At 42.2% G+C, this 17924-nt stretch overlaps 1 protein-coding gene across 1 annotated transcript in view; it reads right to left on the reverse strand.

The window, feature by feature from the left end:
* Positions 1 to 8837, reverse strand: part of LOC147614910 (formin-like protein 14) — a 48994-nt gene extending 40157 nt beyond the window's left edge. The window contains exons 1-12 of the mRNA XM_086780233.1: positions 8378 to 8837; positions 7572 to 8275; positions 6929 to 7150; positions 5365 to 6815; positions 5126 to 5270; positions 4955 to 5026; positions 4761 to 4859; positions 4469 to 4510; positions 4176 to 4256; positions 3992 to 4042; positions 3787 to 3868; positions 3586 to 3680 (exon numbers count right to left, since the gene is read on the reverse strand). Coding sequence (XP_086636359.1) covers positions 3586 to 3680; positions 3787 to 3868; positions 3992 to 4042; positions 4176 to 4256; positions 4469 to 4510; positions 4761 to 4859; positions 4955 to 5026; positions 5126 to 5270; positions 5365 to 6815; positions 6929 to 7150; positions 7572 to 8275; positions 8378 to 8450 — 3117 coding nt within the window. The 5' untranslated portion in view covers positions 8451 to 8837. The remainder of the gene's footprint in view (positions 1 to 3585; positions 3681 to 3786; positions 3869 to 3991; positions 4043 to 4175; positions 4257 to 4468; positions 4511 to 4760; positions 4860 to 4954; positions 5027 to 5125; positions 5271 to 5364; positions 6816 to 6928; positions 7151 to 7571; positions 8276 to 8377) is intronic.
* Positions 8838 to 17924: the final 9087 nt, after the last annotated feature.

The following is a 17924-nucleotide window of genomic DNA, read 5'->3' on the forward strand; positions in this document are numbered from 1 at the left end:
GGTCTTATCTTTCTCTTGCACAAACAAAATCGGTGCAACAAATGGAGAGAATGAAGACCTGATGAAACCAGACCTCAGCAAATGTGCTAGTTGCATCTTCAACTTAGCTTCCAATGCCTTGGAAAGACAATACGAAAACTTACTAGGTGGCTTAACTCCAGGTACCAATTCGATACGATGCTCTACAGGACGAGAGGGTGGGGGCCTTGGCGGAAGATCATCCCTCAACGTGATGTCCTAAAACTGCTAGAGGAGGCCGATCATCTGGGATTCTAATGGAATCGCAATGGATGTCGATCTCTGCCTTGGGCGGACATATATCATTGCACACTAAGCTTCCTTTCGTATAGCTCTACTGGCTTGAAGGTGGGAAATAAGTGGAATACCTTTACTGCTCTTAAGTCCCGCAAATGATAGTAGGCTCAGGCAAACCTTCGATGATTGTGAAGGTGTCCTGCCCCCAATCAAGAATGGACGCACACTGGCGAAACCACTGAATTCCAAGGATCATGTCGCACCCAAGAAGGGGCAAGACAATGAAGTCCCTTTGAAACTGGGCCTTCTGGACTGTGAAGGCAAACTATTAAGCTTTCTAAGAAATATGAGTACGTACGTCGAGAGTGAACCCATCCACGTCCAAATGATACCGCACAAGGACACATTTCATCTTGGTCGCCAACTGCGGAGAGATGGCATCTTCTGAACTACCCTTGTCGAAGAAGAAAACAAACTGTTGTCCCTTAGTTATAAACTGAGTCACAACAGAATGGTCGCACTTGCCGTCGTATTTCGTAAAGTTCGGTGAGGCACAAATAATTGTTGTCGAGGCTATGATTGGGGTTGTGGAGGATTGAGAAGGGTGGAAAGAAGTTACCAAAGTCCGGAGTGTCTGTTAGAACTTGTCCCTCGAGTCTTCTCGAGCCTGTCGCTCGTTGCGTTTGGCTTTCTCTGCCAACTGTTCAACCAGTCTTGCTTCACAATCTCGCTCTTCCTTTTCAATCATCCATCGATACCATTGTTCCATTAAGGAACTTTGTTATTTAGGTGCCTCCTGTTGGGCCAAGGTTGCTTGTAATTCTACCAGTTTTTTTTCCGACTGCACTCTTTTGAATTGAATCTAGAGTTACCTTATATGCTCCTTTAGCTTTTGGTTGTCATCTTCTTTTTGCGGAAGCATTTCTTCAAATGGTTCTTCTTCTTTAGTGATGTCTCCGAGCTTGATGCCATTGTGGATGGGCGAGTGATTTTTCCCGATCCCAACTTTACCATCCGAAAGATGCCCTCACCCTAGGTTGCCTGGTTGAATCACATCCCAAGCTCTGATATACGAATGTAGCATGCGCCAAGCTAGGACCATGTGAAACAACAAAGCCTTTCTTTAAAGCTAAGTTTAGTGAATCACGTCACAAGCTCTGACACCAATGTTGCATGTGCCAAGCTAGGACCGTGTGAAACAATGAAGCCTTTCTTCAAGCCTAAGTTTAGTGAGTCTTTAGCAATCCTTTAAAACAACATACATGAATCTGAAATAGATGTAGTAGATACGACACCAGATGGGGTCCCAAGTTACCCACTGAAGGCCCCCTTGCAAGCCTGTATTTGCTTTATTTCTTCCTCTGGAGAACTGTACCAACCCATTTTATTGTTGTACTTGCTGAATGGAGAGTTGTACCTGTTGTACCATCTCTATTGCATGAAGACCCGTGGTTTTTGGGGAAGAATAAGTGCCCACACGAAGGTATATGGATTATATTGTTGACTCGACATTTATACAGCCTGTGTACCTGTTGAATTTTATTGTTGCCTCGTGTTGGGCTGTGTTATGGCATTTATATATGGATAATACAGCATCTCCCCTAGGGAGAGTAAGGCCCTCAAAGCTTGTACATGATATTTTCTCCTTAGGTAATAAAATACTTCAAGGGGAGAAATTGGTGGTTGGGGAGAGGGGGAAGGGGCATTCCAACCTTCATGCAATGTCTAGTGTGCACATCTCTCTTTTATAGTTTTGTGGATTAAGTGGCATATGTGTAAGGCTATGGCCAATTTCAGTGATTAATTGAATTAATGGTCAAGTGTTTTGTGAACCCCCTTGACCCTCTAGAAGTTACATTTCCTAGTTTATTTATAAGCGTTTAGCAATTATTAGCCCTAGGATATTAATTATAAGCTCTTAGCCAATCTAGACCTCCTTTTGCTAGCGCCCTTAGTCCCCATGTGAACCCTCCAAGTCCCCACGCCCCAACTAAGCCTTTAACCATAATCTTTGTTAAAATTTATGCATCTCAATGTATTTGGAGTTGTACCTATTTTAGGGCATTTTATGTATTTCTCCTTGATTTAGTAGGTCGTGAGCTGGTCGGCCAAGTCATACGTGCACTCCCATTTCTCACTTCATTCATCCATTCCTTGCACAAGTTCAACATTCTCTTGCTGGCTATTGCCATTGTATGGCTTTAAGCTATTATAAAAGGTGATCTTGTCCACAAGCTCTCTCTACTCTCTCTCTCTCTCTAGTTTTGTTTATGCTTCCACCTGTGCATTCTCCAACATGGTATCATTCGCTTAGGTTCAGGCTGCTCCATCCACTGCAAATCTGCCCGCCATCTCTTTTGTGCCTTGTGTTTTCTGCCCTAGCTCCTCCTGGCTGCCGATCAGTCCCAAACAGTGGCCAGCGTTTTCTAATCTGCTGTGTTTTTTGGTCCAACCAGCCCTTTCTTGCTGCCGGCCAATTTCTTGGCTGCATTTTCTCCTACAGAAGCAAGCCAGCCAAGTTCTTGGCTGCGTTTTCTTCTACAGAGGCAAGCATTGGAGTTTTGGCTGTGTTTTCTGCTCCGGCATCAGTTGTTGGTGAGTTTCTTGCATGTGGAGTTGCCAGACAAGTGGCTATACATCTTCTTCCTCCACAAGTCCCTACCCTTCCGATAGGAGGTTCCCGGCGGTTTCTTGGACTGTTTTGCTGCTGTCCAGCCTCCTCCTCTCTTAGGTTTGAGAAGGGGCTGATTGGTTTTGGAGCCTTGCTCGTTGGACAGCACTTGAGAGAATTCTTTGAGAGCTAAGATTTGTGTTTCTTGTTGCCATAGAGCGTGGTTCGTGACAAGGAATGTGATAGCACTTCAATGGCCACCAGCATTCGAAACCAGGCCACCAACTTCTCACAACTACTCAACAACTTGCACGTCACAAATGTCATGAGCCAACTTTAACTGTAAGTCTGGCGAGACTCATATGGACTTGGTTGAGTTTCGCTGTTTGGAGCTGTCCATATACTGTAATACCTGTTTTGGAGCTGTTTGCGTCCCAAGGAATTGCTTTTAAACTTCACTCTTCTGAATCATTGGTAGCACGCATAGAACTCCTCACCTTCACATTCACCTGTGAAAGAACCTGTGTGCACTGTGCATAAGCTACCTGAACATGCAAATCGTAGGTGAGCTCCTAAGATGCTAATAGCAGGACACAATAGCATCAGAAAGATTTTACAGAAGGTTTACTCCACTTTTCATCCTGCACCATCCAAGCAACAAGCACCTATGCACAATTGTAGTAAGGAGAAAAAAGCACAAATATTGTAATAATATGTACCTTGCAGAGGTAGTGCATAAGAGTCATTTTGTTATTCCGAGCACGAGTGTCAGTGAGCTTCAAAAGACTATCGAGCTTGAAGCCAACCGCAGATCCTGCATTGGTGAAGCCAACTGATAATCTTCAAAACTTCCCTCGAGGCATTTCCTAGGGCATGGTATACCTACACTCCAACCCATAGTGAAAAAAACAATGAAACACCTCGTGCAGTCCCTTGATTTAAAGCATTGCCAAGAGAGAGGATAGTTTGCATGATCCTTCGCAGCTTCATAGAGCCTTTCACCTTAGAAATGACATGAATAAATCGCTATTAGGAATCAGATTTCCATACAAGGCTGCAGTACACCAATGGCATCAACATACAGTGTTTGCAGCAAGATCTGCACTAAAACAGAGAATGGCATACTTCTGATGATGCACAATTTATGACTTCCAAACTTGCTCTCAGCTCCTGAACCTGCAACAGTAGAATTAAGTCTGGTTTGTCTTATTATTAAGGAGAGGGCTATCGCCATTCATTCATACTGTCCTTAAAAGAATAATCAAACTCTGCATGCAAATCTCCAATTGAGCAAGCTGCAAAAACTTGCCTGAGTTGCAAACTGAATCTTGAAAGAAAACACCCTCAATTTTGCCTCCGCCCGAGGCACTCTCATCAACTCCAGGAAAAACTGGTAAGATCGTCAAGACATTGCCTCAGGGCTTTAAACATAGAAAAGTAAGACCGACAGACAGAGGGCACAGAATTCCTGCTTTGTACTCATAAATGGTGGACTACCTTGATCTGTTACCACCATTCCTACAATCTGCCTAGCAAAGAAAATAAGTGTAAAGCCTTTCAGCATATTCTTAATAAGAGATGACAAGCTAGACAAAGGCATACCTGTTCGCACTTGCCTAGATTCTCTTTGTCACCATCAAAAGCCTACAGCCAAAAAAAAAAAAAAAAACTTCAGGCCCACTTCTCAATGGCAATCGAGTCAACAGACTGCCAAGTCTCATAGGTTCAAGACATGCAGATATGCATAACACTTGAGGATCAGACTTCAGCTCTTATCACTCCATACTTCACGCAAGTCCTGCCTAGAAATTGCCTTCTGTTTTTGAAAACTTAAAATATGAATTGCAAGCATGTGTATTTAAAAGCTTTAAAAGACTAAGAGACATGAGTTTACCCTCAAGGTGTCCATTTCCTCCTTTGTTGGGCAAAATTTGATCAGGTTTTCAACCTGATCAGAGTCCAAAACTTTACTATCAAGAGCCAAGACTGCATTCTGCATACATGGGAAAGTGAAGTTACAATGCGTGGAACTCACATGGAAAAAACCACCTCTTAGGTTTTCAGCTCATAAAGCCAAACTGCACTAACCATCATGTTTGGGAGTGGCATCTTCACTTTTGTGAGCATAATCTCACAGTTGTTTGCTCTTCTCATGTCAACCTGTAACCAAGGCATTACTCAACCGAACAATGCCCTACAAGAATCTGCAAACATTTCTTTATCTAGGGACGTGCAAATCCCAATAAAAATCCAACTCACCAGGTGTATTATTTCTTGCTTGGGAACATGTGAAGCACGCCGCCCTCCAGCTTTATCATTTCCAGCAGCCCCTGGGGTACCATTTGCCATCGGGACAGCAGCTGAAAATAAACTCTCCAGCTCCAACATGTCAAATTCCGGTTGCCTGCAGACATTTCAAAATTGCAACTCATTCAAAACATGCACAAATACCACATGGAAATACACTTCAAGTGCAAAACTTAATTAAAGATAATTACTTGGAATGCTCTTCTTGTTTCTGAGCTTCAGCCCACAAGCTGCCTTGTACTGCGCGAGTGACTTTGACCCAATGAAGGGGCTTCAAAGATGCCTTCTTGGTTGAAGCCATTGGAGGGGTTGGAATAGATCCTGTTGCAGGTGGCACAACACTTCCTCGTCCTCGACCTGATGGTGGAGGTACAGGAGGGGGAGGTTGGCCACTACCCCTACCTCTGCCAAGAGGTGGTGGAGGAGGAGGCACTACACCTCCCTTGCCTGCAGGAGGTGGTGGGGGGGGAGGAGCACCAGCACCTCTTCCTGCTGGTGGTGGAGGCGGAGGAGGTGGCCCTGCTCGAGGTGGTGGAGGTGGTGGTGGCACACCAGTCTTCGCAGCTGTTGTCGCACCTCTAGATGCTGGTGGTGGTGGTGGGGGAGGGGGGGGAGCTCGAGGCACTGCTGATGGAGGAGGTGGAGGTGGAGGAGGAGGTGGAGCACCTCTTCCCATTGGTGGGGGGGATGGAGGGGGGGGTGCACCCAATGAACGAGTAGGTGGTGGAGGGGGAGGAGGTGGTGCAGGACTTGTTGACCTTGAAGATAGGGGTGGAGGTGGAGGTGGGGGTGGAGGTGGAGGTGCATTCACTGACCTTGAAGTTACAGCCGCTGGAAGGGGAGGGGGCGGAGGGGGGGGAGCTCCAGAAGATGGTGCTAATGTTGAGATGGTTTTAATCGCACGCCCAAATTGAGGCAGTGGAGGGGGCGGTGGAGGGGGCGGTGGAGTATTGCCTTGAAGTAAGACTGAACCTGCTGCACTTGGTGCTGAAATCGTTCGTAATGCTGTGGCTGCTGGTAAGGGAGGGGGTGTAAGCCCAGTAGATGACTGCATTTTTTGAATGTTCCCACTCCACGATGGTGGAGGAGGTGGTGGAGGGGGCGCTGTCTGCAAAAATAATGCTGGATTCAGGTTATTACTTGAGGGAAGTGAGCCAAGCGAAGCACTAACTTCATTGTGGGAGGACACTGAAGGTGAACGCACACCACCAGCCCTGGGAAGTGGCGGCGGAGGAGGGGGTGGTGGTGGGTTCGATTGTAGAGGGGCACGATGAACCATTCCCATCTGGTACACATTCTGAGATGTTGAATAAGGTGTTGTCCCACCTTTGCGGTCCTGATCCTTCTCTTCTGAACCTGCTGCAGTTGGTGTGAATGTCTGCTTGCTTCGGACTACTATCCTGTCAATCATGTCTCCGGGCAACAGTTTGTCCAGCTTTTCAGGAAAACCATTGGCTGACGATATTTGTTGAAGAAACCAAAGAGCTGCTGCATCCCCGTTGCCATCCACCCAATCAACATGGCTAAAAAGCTCTTGCACTTTTGCAAAAGCCTCCATAGGTAAACCACCTTTCTCCTCCCCTCCCAACAAGGGAACAAATGCCTTTGACGGAGAGAAATTTTCAATGTCCCCAAATAAAATCTGCTTGAAGCAGTATAGACACACGGTATGAATGTGGGCACCTAGTTAGAGGTGACAAGAAGTCGCAACAATGCACAGCTCATTCTTGCAAAAAGAGGGGAAAATAATATTACCTCAGCCCTGAAGTCCTTTGGAAAACGTTCTTTTGCATCCCAGAGTATGTCAAGGTCATCACTGCCTAGCATTAGGATGTTTGAACGGATGAAGGCAGTGTTGAACATGACACGAAACATCATGGTTTCCCTATCAGAGTCGGCGTCCAGATGTATGCACTCCAAGACAACATCACCTTGCACGGCACATTGAACGTCAATTTTCACAACATCACAGTCAACCTGAAATAATACATTCCAATGGAACGCAAGGTTAATTACCCAAAGTAACAGGAGAAAAATACGATATCTATTATAGAATTTGTGTCTACTCAACTATCCCGTATATCATGCATACCGTACAGCACATGCTATGGCATTACTAATCTGGTCATTAGTCCCCACGAGTTAGGTAAAAGGTATATGTACAACATCTCAAAGCTCCTGACAATCTACATGTAACGTAGTTTCTCAACCAAGATGACAGCTGGAACTGAAAAGTGTGTGCATGAACAATAGCAAGAACGATGGCTAGCACCAAAGAGCCTGAGACCAAAAGTTAGATACATATGGAGACCTAGCATAAAGTTCAAAAACACCCAGGGATCCCTGCTAATGCCTACCAGCAGGAATGTGCACCCCAACACAGTTCTTAAATGCCCACCTGCCGGTAATGCCGAACTGCTTTATTCTTTTTTCCTTGTGAGAAAAGCATACGAGTGCTGTAACCGCCAGCACCTTGTGGATCACGTCCAAAGATACGCACAACAGGCCTGCAACCTCCTTGAGTATCAAAAGTGGGGACAACTCTGAGAATAAGGCAGTCTAGGGTTAAGGCACGCTCCACGGGTGGCCATTCAGGCGCATTGTTTCGTCTAGCAACATATTGGATATATCGAAGCTGCGATGGGACAGGGTTGAGAGGGGACAAGAGCTGCAATAAACCCCGAGGAGCTTCCTTGTGGATCATCTCCAGCGTCCTTTGTTCACCTGTTTGGAGCTTTCTGTAGATAAAGAAGCAAGCCAGGATGAAGGCCAATAGTGGCCATCCACCTCTTTCACAATTGATCAGTAGAATGTTGTGCTGGCCCTGGCGAGAAAGCCAGCTATCGCTTGCTCTGAGGAAATGGTGGATCACTGCCATTGGAAGGAGAGGACAGCCTTCATACTGCCTCGGATAATCCATCACGGTAATATCATACTGCGATAAGATCTCCGAAAACCTGCTTTTTCTGTCTCCTTCCCTGAAATTGCAGGCCAGAAAAGATGAACCGGGAAAATCCTCGTGTAGCTGTGTGGCAATCTGCCGCATAAAAATCTTGTAAACTTCATCTCCGAGAACCTCTGTGGAGAAGCAGAAATCGAACACTGCAAAGCGAGCCATTGCAAGAAACCCTCTGTTGGTGGAAAACTATGGCAAAACCCTCTGTTAAAAGCACAGCTATGGAGATTAAGAAGGAGATGACTTACCGTAGACTCGTTCGCAGAACTCAAGGAGGCCATCGGGCGGGCGCCTGTAGAAGAATCTACGAAAGAGGGACATGGAGAGCTGGAAGCATAACCTCGGGATATCGCGATGGAGGACACAGAGAAATTAGGGTAAAATTAAGACAAAAACTGCACAGGCGAAAGCTCACAAGAGGAGTAAAAGGGGACAAGCTGTAGCAGCAGCAGAACGATACAGCAGCGAAGACGATAAGGTACACGTCGAGCTGTGGCGACGGCGATCACGCAGAGGAATTAAGGGCCAAAAAAAAAAAAACTGTAGAGGCGAAAACCCTGGGCAGGCAGAGATAAAGTGCGGGAGAGAGATGAAGGAGAGGACAGAGGCGGGGTTGCAGTGATGACCACTAGAAGTAGCTAATAGCAGAGGAGGGGAGAGACGAAGCAGCGCGTGTGAATGTTTACGACAGTTCGTGCATTTTGACAGAGCCTCGAAAAACCAGCCTAAGTGGCTTAACCGCCACAAGCGTCGGAGCTGGGACCCATTTTGAAATTGTGTTGCATAGGTATACGTGCCGCGAGCGCATTGAGGGAAGAACGTGCTCCTTTTCTATCCGTCTTACACCATCCGTAACTAACCTTTGCCGCCTTGCCGTTTGAATTCATTCCAATTGCCAACACAACAATGCCTAAAGAGCCTCCTTACCTATGCCCATATTCAGGAAACGGCCTCATTCTTAGAGAGGGGGGAGGGGGGGGCGGAGGGGGGGAGGCTTCACACACGAAACGAGTCTACACACAAAAGGTTTGGGACTGTGGGTCGAGTGGCAAAATCTTCACAATGAGGACGAGGCCCATGGTTTAATGGCTTACCCCCCTCTTCCCATACAACCTTAGGGGCTACCTTCTTGAGAGGCTCGACACTCTTTTGGAAAAGTCCGTGAGAGTGATGCATCATCCACGTAGACCAATTCCTTTGTCCGTCCATTGGCCATGTGAAGATTTATGCAAACACTTTTGGCAATCCTTGGATGCTGATTAGAGGGGTTGTTGGGACAAATTCTTGATCCACCCTGCTTACGGTGTAAATTAAAGAAGTGAACGTTTTTTTTTTTTCAAAACCTAGCCCTTCTTGAGAGAGAGAGAGAGAGAGAGAGAGAGAGAGCGAGCGCATGTGCACATGCCCGGCACACACGAGAGTGTGCTTGGAGATAAAGGTTTTATTTTAGTGCGTGAGAGTGAATCTCAACGAGTGTGTACGACCCGATAAAGCAATTATTATTGTAAAAACTACAAATATAGGCAAAACATTATAAAGACCCGTATAATTAGCTTAAAACTTCACTGTTGCAAAATATTCATGGAATGTACTTCTTCTAATGCATCGTCGATTCATGATGGTAGGAAGGTGCATAAAAAGCTCCTACTGCATAAATTAAATCCTCAACCCCTTGTTGTAAAGAAGGTTATGTGTTCATTCAAGGTTACCAAAGCTCAAAACAAAAAGTGTACTACAATTGTAAGGGATATGCATACAAGCAAACCCTTGCAACCTCGTATGAATGGCTGAGTTTTGTCACTCTATCCATGTTATTTTTGCCAAGCAATGCTCTTACCCGACGATGCTTTATTTTGCTTTTGGCATATAGTTTGATGGAAGAGAGAGAGAGAGAGAGAGAAGCTTTTTTATGTGATACCATCGTGCTTTGGGATCCAACAATTTAAAAAGTTTGCCTTAACTTTATGCTTTAGATATACTAAAATATAATGTGCGTGTGATAGATATATCAACTTTCCACATTTTAAAATCATAAGCTTAACCACCACACACATTTTAATGATAAACTGAGCTTACATTTGCCTACCTAATAAAATGTCCTTGCATGTAGTAAGTAGATCTAAGCTACTGAATATTGCATTATAACTTGGTCTATCTAAAGATTGTTTCAAGCCCACATAAGCAAAGATGCATGTGTCTTGTGCTTGTACATGCTTTATAAGCAAGATCCCAACATTAAACTCTTTAGTTTGGTACTTCAATTTTACATTTTAAGTTATTATCCAATGCACTCTTTTTTTGCATGAATTGCGTTTAGAGTTTATTTTTTAGAAACTTGCATTTAGACCTATGACTTAAAGCCTACAAAACACATGAAATCATGTAGTGATACTTTTTGTATCCTTCCTCCTTTACTATGTTAATACAAAAGAATAACACTTTTTTTTTATAAAGACAAGTCAAAAAACATCCCTTGACAACAAACATAACAAATTGTGGATTGTAATGCATGCTTGCATCTATAAGTTACTTTTTGAGTGTTAAAGCCAAACACATTCTAGGAGTACCTTTTCTTTACTTTCATTTCAAGTCTAAAAACCAAAGTGCAATCCCAAAACTATTTTGCAATTTTCATAAAGCTTCCAAAGGCTTATTAATCTACTCATGTAAATTGTTAGAAATGGCTTCATCCAATGTGCTTGCCTTAGCTCAAATCAGCCAATGTAAGAGTCTGAGGTTCACAATTGGTGCCTTATGCACTATATAGTTTATCTCTTTTGTGTATTCATCTTGCTATCATGATATTTGCTAATACCTCAATACGAGCCCATGATCCTCGAAACACATTTTATTTGAAGGTGTGCTACAAAATGTATGTGAGACTCCATTCCACTTAACACAATTGATATTGCACTTAACATCAACTGGAAAAAATTACTTTAACACCTCTTGAAGTCTCTCATATCTTCACTTCAAATCGTTTGCACAATAAATTAAAAGGAACATAAAACATAAAAGATATTTTCTAGAAGACCAATTCACTTGTGCAAGAAAGGGCTCCAAAAAACATAACCATTCCCCCTATAAGAGAGCATTAGCTCCTGACCACCCCTAAGCTCCATTAGGACCCATAGACACCTACCCACACTGTAGTAGTAGCCTATCTCATGATTTCACAATATCTCAAGCTATACCATATGTACACAAATGTGCAAATAGGGCTTTCTTAGAAGTCAACACACACTATTGTGATGTGCCAAGAATTGCCACCACAATGGGATCTCATCTCAACTCCACGGTGTAATGAACTTCCACGTAAGTTTGACACCTATCGTAGTAGTGTGTCGGACAACCCCCCAAGGCCAACAAATGACTCCTCAGAGTCTTTACCAAACGTACAATGCGTCATAGTATTATTATAACCAGTCTTAGTCTAGGAAACACGTTCCATTCTAAACACAAGGCACAAGACAAACACTTTATATTTAAGATCCTAGAGGGATTCGCATCCCACTTCTAGAGATCAATAACTCCAAAGCTTTAATGAATTGGTCCAACCACCCATAACATTTTTCCCTTTCCCTACATGCTGCAATGCTCCTCCTTTGAATTCTTTCTTGGTCGGCTTCTTCTTCTTTAATTCCAAGTTTCAAAGCCTTGTGCGAAGTTGTAGGCATCAAGGGAGCTTTACGAGAGTTATTCTGCAAAGAGATTTTAAACTCAGATTTCGTTAGTTCATTTATTTCACAGTCTTGGAGATGTAGGCATGGGATATAAGGGACTCTTGTCTTTTAGGTTTTCATGAAGGATTATTCACACTTGCAAGCATGGTGAGAATCAGACCTAATCCCACACACCTTGATTTACCCTTGAATCCCCTCTTAAATTGGTTAGAAAAATAAAATGTCTTTAAGTTTTCCAAATCTTCAAACCCAAGCAATCTAGTAATTGAAATCTATTTCTAACAATTGATTCACATAAAGAGGTAATTTTTAAGGTATCCCTTGTGAAATTTTAACATTCAAAGATTGGTTTGCAAGTTTTGAGGACTTCCAAATTAATCCAAAATTGCTTCCCTTTATACCCATCCAATCTCAAAGGCCATAAATCCCAATATTCCTCTTTTAATTCTATGATATTTAAGAGATCTTTCTTATGTATTTTGTATCATTTAATCCCAATTTTCCTCTTCTACTTCTATGATATTTAAGAGATATTCTCAGTGAATTTTAAGTGCTTTCATCCCCTAAAAACACCTCTTAATATCCCTTAATCAAGCCTAAATGATAGTGTTCCGAATTGTGGAAGAAAACTCAAGATATGTGTGCTTAAAGTTTCCCCAAAGCTTTCTAACATCTCCTGAAACCCAGAATGTGCTTCACAAATTAACACAGGGGGGGAGAAAAGGAAACCCTAGGGAAATAATCCCACATACATTTTTTTGAGTTTTAGGGCCCTCCTATATAGGGCAAAAGAGAGGCTCCCTTGCCTTAAATAAGCGAGACCTTGAGAGAAAAATGATGGTTTCACTTTATTAAATCCTTGACGACTCCACCTGACCATGTCACTTGATCCTACCAATCTTCCAACACTTGGCATCAAATTAGTTCCCAAAACATTAAAAATGAGGGGTCAACCACCTTAACCATACCTAATTTACTTAACACTTATCCAATTAAGAGTCGAATTCCATGGTTATCTTTGTCTCACCATTGCTTTTCGATTTGTCCAATTTGGGTACTATCTAGCCAACACACTCTTGTGCACATTTTACATTGATTAAATATTTTTTTAAAGCACTTTATTATTACCAAAAACTATACTTACTTCTTTATTCAACTATGAAGAAATGGTTCTTATTACAAGTTTTATTTGAGGCCTTAGAAGAGATGGTTCTTATTACAAGTTTTATTTGAGGCCTTAGAAGAGATGGTAAGTGTTTTACACTTCTCACACACATATGGTTTATTTCTCTCTTCCTTCCTAAAAGACTTGGAGACTATGGTGCTACTCTTGCTTGTTTTTTTTTTTGTTTCTTTGTTTTTCCTTAGTGAGGTGGCTTGTAAAAACACTAATTATAAAACACAATATGGAAGCATCCTTGAGAACTAAATATGAATTCTTATCCAAAGTGAATTCTTTATATTATGCAATAAGGTTTTTTTAATTGTAGCATTTTAGTTGCATTGCACAAAAGGAAGTTACAAAGTGGGAAGATGAAATCAAAACATCAACCTTGTTGCATTATATACAACTTTGCAAAGGTAGAATTTATATCCTTTTAAAAGCTCCTCAAATGCATAACACTTTCTTGATTCTCTCATTGTCTGGATATGTCTGCCCATGTACATGAATTCCATTTGGCTCTCTGCAAAATCACTTACTCAAAAACCTATCTAGCTTCCTTTACATTTCCCACAACGTGTTAACCTTAGATTACCCTCAATTTTTCAGCAACCCCCTTATCACAAAGCTAACTTCTCTATCTAGTGCCCATTTCTACAACGTATTGACCTTAGATTACCCTCTTCATTTCAACCACTTTTCAACAACTCCCTTGTTAAGTGCTTTGTAGTTCTTATTTACAAAGCTAATGTCTCATTCCCACAACTCTAGTTAAACTTTGTTTTGATGAAAACTTCAACAATATAGGGACTATCATGTAGCCCATAGTGACATATGTAGGCTTGACCACTAGCGGAGTCAGTGTATTAGAGAATAATCGGTGTGAGCTAGTGGGGTTCAGGGGTGAGGGATAGCTTTGTCAAAGCGTTGGCTAGTCATAGAGCTAGGCAGCCGGGTGAGACCGGATGGTCGATCACCCGGGCTAATGTGGACGACAAGGGCCACATATTAGTGGGAGGTGTGTGTAACCACACCATTCTTATCTTCTATGGTTGAGCATTGAACATGAGCTGACTACCTCCTCTCTTCCTCACATGGCTATGGCAACGGAGCACCCTCACATTGGTATCACAGCCAATGTTGTTTCGGTATGCGTGTAGTGTTTTCTTTATCGCCCTCTCTCGCGTGTAGTGTTTTCTTTATCGCCCTCTCTCGCGTGTGAAGCGGCTCCGGAAAGATAAGCTTTTTTATCTTGAAATGCGATGGTTTTCTTTCCTCCCTCTCAATTCTCTACACATGTCGTTGTTTGTGTGTACTTTGGCAGATAATCTCATATGTGTGTAGAAGAGGAGATCTATTGTGTGAGATCTTGAGCACATAGCATTATGTGTGTGCTAGAGCTTATACACTTACCTTGTGTGTGGCTGTGTGTAAATCATAGCGGTGTGTAATCACAATAAGTTTTTGAAGAGCAACAAAGCAAGAGCCTAGAGCATTAGAGTCATGCAAGTGTGTGGTGGGGCAAGCATAACTTGTGTGTGTGTGAGTTGCTACACACAACAAGGGGCTGCAAGCCATCAAGCAGAAGATCGCAAGCAAAGGGCAGGGGCTATTACCAAGCAGCTATGGCAGCGCATAGCCCAACGCACAACAGCAACACTACCAAGCATCGCATTTGTAGCTCATGGCCACACAACAACATCTCTCAGTAGCTTGGGGTAGCAATGAAACAACAACGGGCTGCAAGGTGCAAGTCTATTGATAATTTTTTTAGTATAGTAGCATCACAGATAAAAGGAGTTTTGACATGGCCATTTAGTTGGGAAGAGTGCATAAGATGGGTTTAGATCTGCAACCACACTTTGGTGTGGTACAAGTGAAAAAGTTTCTAATATTTATGGTGCAACTCATTGTCCTTATGTGCATCATGTTTGGGTGTGCGTAGCCACATACGGTGAGGCTTCGGCATTTTCAAATTTGAACGGATCGAGCTCTTATGTAGGGGTGAGGGCATTCACACGCCATTATGACATCGGCATCCCACATTTGCAGCTCCTTATCGGACTTCGTCTGTGAATTGGTGAAGATTTTTCTAATAGCAGTAATGCCGGCATTTGTTTTATATAGGGGCTCGAGCACTCACCTTGTTGTTCAGGCACTCGACATGTGGTGTGAGCACATTAGATCCATCACCAGCATTCCCACTATTTTTGGAGCATTTTCGACATAGCATGACAATTAAGGCAACTTCCCTTGATTCTCATGCCAAGATGTGTGACATCAGCGTGTATTTTACCTCCCATGTGCATGCCTACGGGCATCCGAGATGATACGAGTGAGCGAGGGCATGGTTTGGCGCAATCTAGGAAAAGTTTGGTGGCAACGCATCTCATCCATAGGAGTTGCCATTGCTCTTCACGGATTGGCAATTTTATTTCAAAAGCAAACTTGGAGCGGTTAGGTTGGTAATTTTACAGTTTTTATATTGTGTTTTTATAAGTTGTGGGAGTTAAACACCCCATCGGATTTTTATGTAAGCACACACGAACATTAGTTTTCGTTGTTAGGATGATGGATATCAACCCCTTGCACGTTTTGGCCTCAGTTTACACCAACTAAAAGCCTACTTTGCATTGGCTTAAAATTTACCATACTGTGACCAAGACCAAAACTAGGCCCATTGTCCTTGATTAGAAAGTGTCGTTAGGTGTTGAACAATCTCAGTGTCATGTTATATAATGCCTGAAGTGTTGTTTGTCTGGTCTATAGAGACGCAATCCCATCATGCATGGTCCATAGAGATGCATTCCCTTGTGCATGAGTTTCAACATACCAAAATAGTGTCTGAGTTTGAGTGAAGGGACAAAGGTAGATGACTTTCTTAATACCTTGTGTAACTCAAACTATTAATTAATTGTAAGCAAGAAGGATGTTTTTTTTCTTCAGTTTACATTTTTTATATTTGTAGAATTTGACAAAGATGTGCAATAATCTCAAGATATAAGGTTCCTAGAGATCTCAATCTCTGATTTGAGAAATATCAGGCTTCAAAGATTCGTAATAATATTAAACTATGCGATTCGTAGTAATCCCAAGCTCAGAATCAAAAGATTTTAAGTATGTAAAACCCAAGGATTAAGGCATTTATTGTTTAATAATCCCCATGTTTATGTTTGAGTACGTAGCTACTCCATTTTGTGTGGAATAGGATGTGTTCCATTTGTTCAATAATTAGGAGTGCACCTTGGGAAATATTAGTTGTGAATTTCCTCGTTTTCGTCTTGTAACTCCGTAAAATTTGCCATTCAAGAGGTTGGGGTTACACTTAGCCCTTGATTTATCGGATTATTTCTACATGTATACTTTGGAGTGAGTATTGTAGAATTTTGAGATTAGATTTTGAATCTTCTAAACGGTGAACATGTGGTTAAAATAAATTGTGCTTTATACAAATGATAATATTTTGCATCACTCTTGGGTTTTAGGGATGTGGAAGCATAATAAAGAAGGTTCACTTTTTGTGTTGCAATAGTTTTTGTAATCATTTGATGGTATGTTCTCCATAGGTTCTTCTAAAACATGTAAAAGCTCACTTTCTTGGCTTTTGTTTTCGTGGTGCATAGTCAATACGTGGATTATATTCGTGTGATCTACGTTATTGATAGACTTTACTAACTGTTTGGTGGTTTTGCAGCCATAGTCTACTATATCTAGTGTCTAGAGGAGGTGTTGATGATTAGAGGGGTTTCTTGACATGGATATTGGGTTTAGAGCTGAACAAGGTGGTTCAAAAGTAAACTTAAGACTACGAGTTGATTTAGAGAGATCAAAGGCAAACTGTAAAAAAATTGGTGTTACTTTGGAAGGATTACTCTCAAATCTTGATCTTGATGTTGGTACGAAGTGCCTAGTAGTTAACTTGATCGTTCTATTGCTATATGCACCCGCACTTTCCGGCCAATCATCACCTTCCTCGTCACTCAGAAAGGAGTGTTGATTCGGAGCGATTAGCCAACGTTTATGTGAGATGAGAAGAGGAGTGAGTGTTGATCCGGAGCAATCAAACGAGTCTCTTAGGTTATGTACCGAGACGGGTTTGGTTCAACCTTTACCTATTTTTCCACAATCTCAATGTCTTCAGGCTCATCCTCCTCTTCAGTGGTACCTCGTCTTCTTCAACGGGTGCATCCTCCCATAGACTTAGTGTTTGCGTGGTGTCGACACTCTTGGCAAGCATCATAATGCTGGTCTAGATTTGTAAATGAATGATCTAACAATGAAAAATGGCCTAATAATTATCATTACCATGCTCTGGTTCTAGAAGAAGCAAGTCTTACATATCCAATTGAGCATGGACAGGGAAAACTATCAGATAACCACAAGAAGTGATAAAACCAGCTTGAATGTAGACCTACGAGACAATGAATGATCCGCAACTTAATGTCAAGAGCAAAAAATCCACCCATGCTAGATCTATGCAAAATTTGCATGACTCTTAGATCATAAACCAAAGTATGTGCAGGGAATCATCGCAGAGGATGGATAAACCAACACAGTATTTATAAATTTAATATATAATCATGACATTAATGATCGTTAAAATAATCACATCACACACATTATAGAACATTATAATCCTCATGTAGGATTGAGAAATAAAGCATTATCTCGATATGACATGCCTATTGAGATCTTATTCCTAAGCTAAGGTAAAAATAACAATAAAACTAAGGCAAATTATTTCCTAAGCTAACACCTTATTTCGTGTTTTTAACATTTTGGGAAGTTTCTAGTGCTTGAGTCGTAAACTGGGGGTTAGCCTGATCATGCTTTTATTGGGCCTACACCGTAGTCACGATCCTTATAAGTACTTTCTATTCTTCTTTTGAAGAAGGCTGGGTTATGACATTGACTATCCCAAAACTTACTTATGGTGTGATGCGGTGTGAT

The sequence above is a fragment of the Cibotium barometz genome, chromosome 41, assembly GCF_041138505.1.
Source record: "Cibotium barometz isolate CiBa-2024 chromosome 41, ASM4113850v1, whole genome shotgun sequence".
Taxonomy (NCBI): Eukaryota; Viridiplantae; Streptophyta; class Polypodiopsida; order Cyatheales; family Cibotiaceae; genus Cibotium; species Cibotium barometz.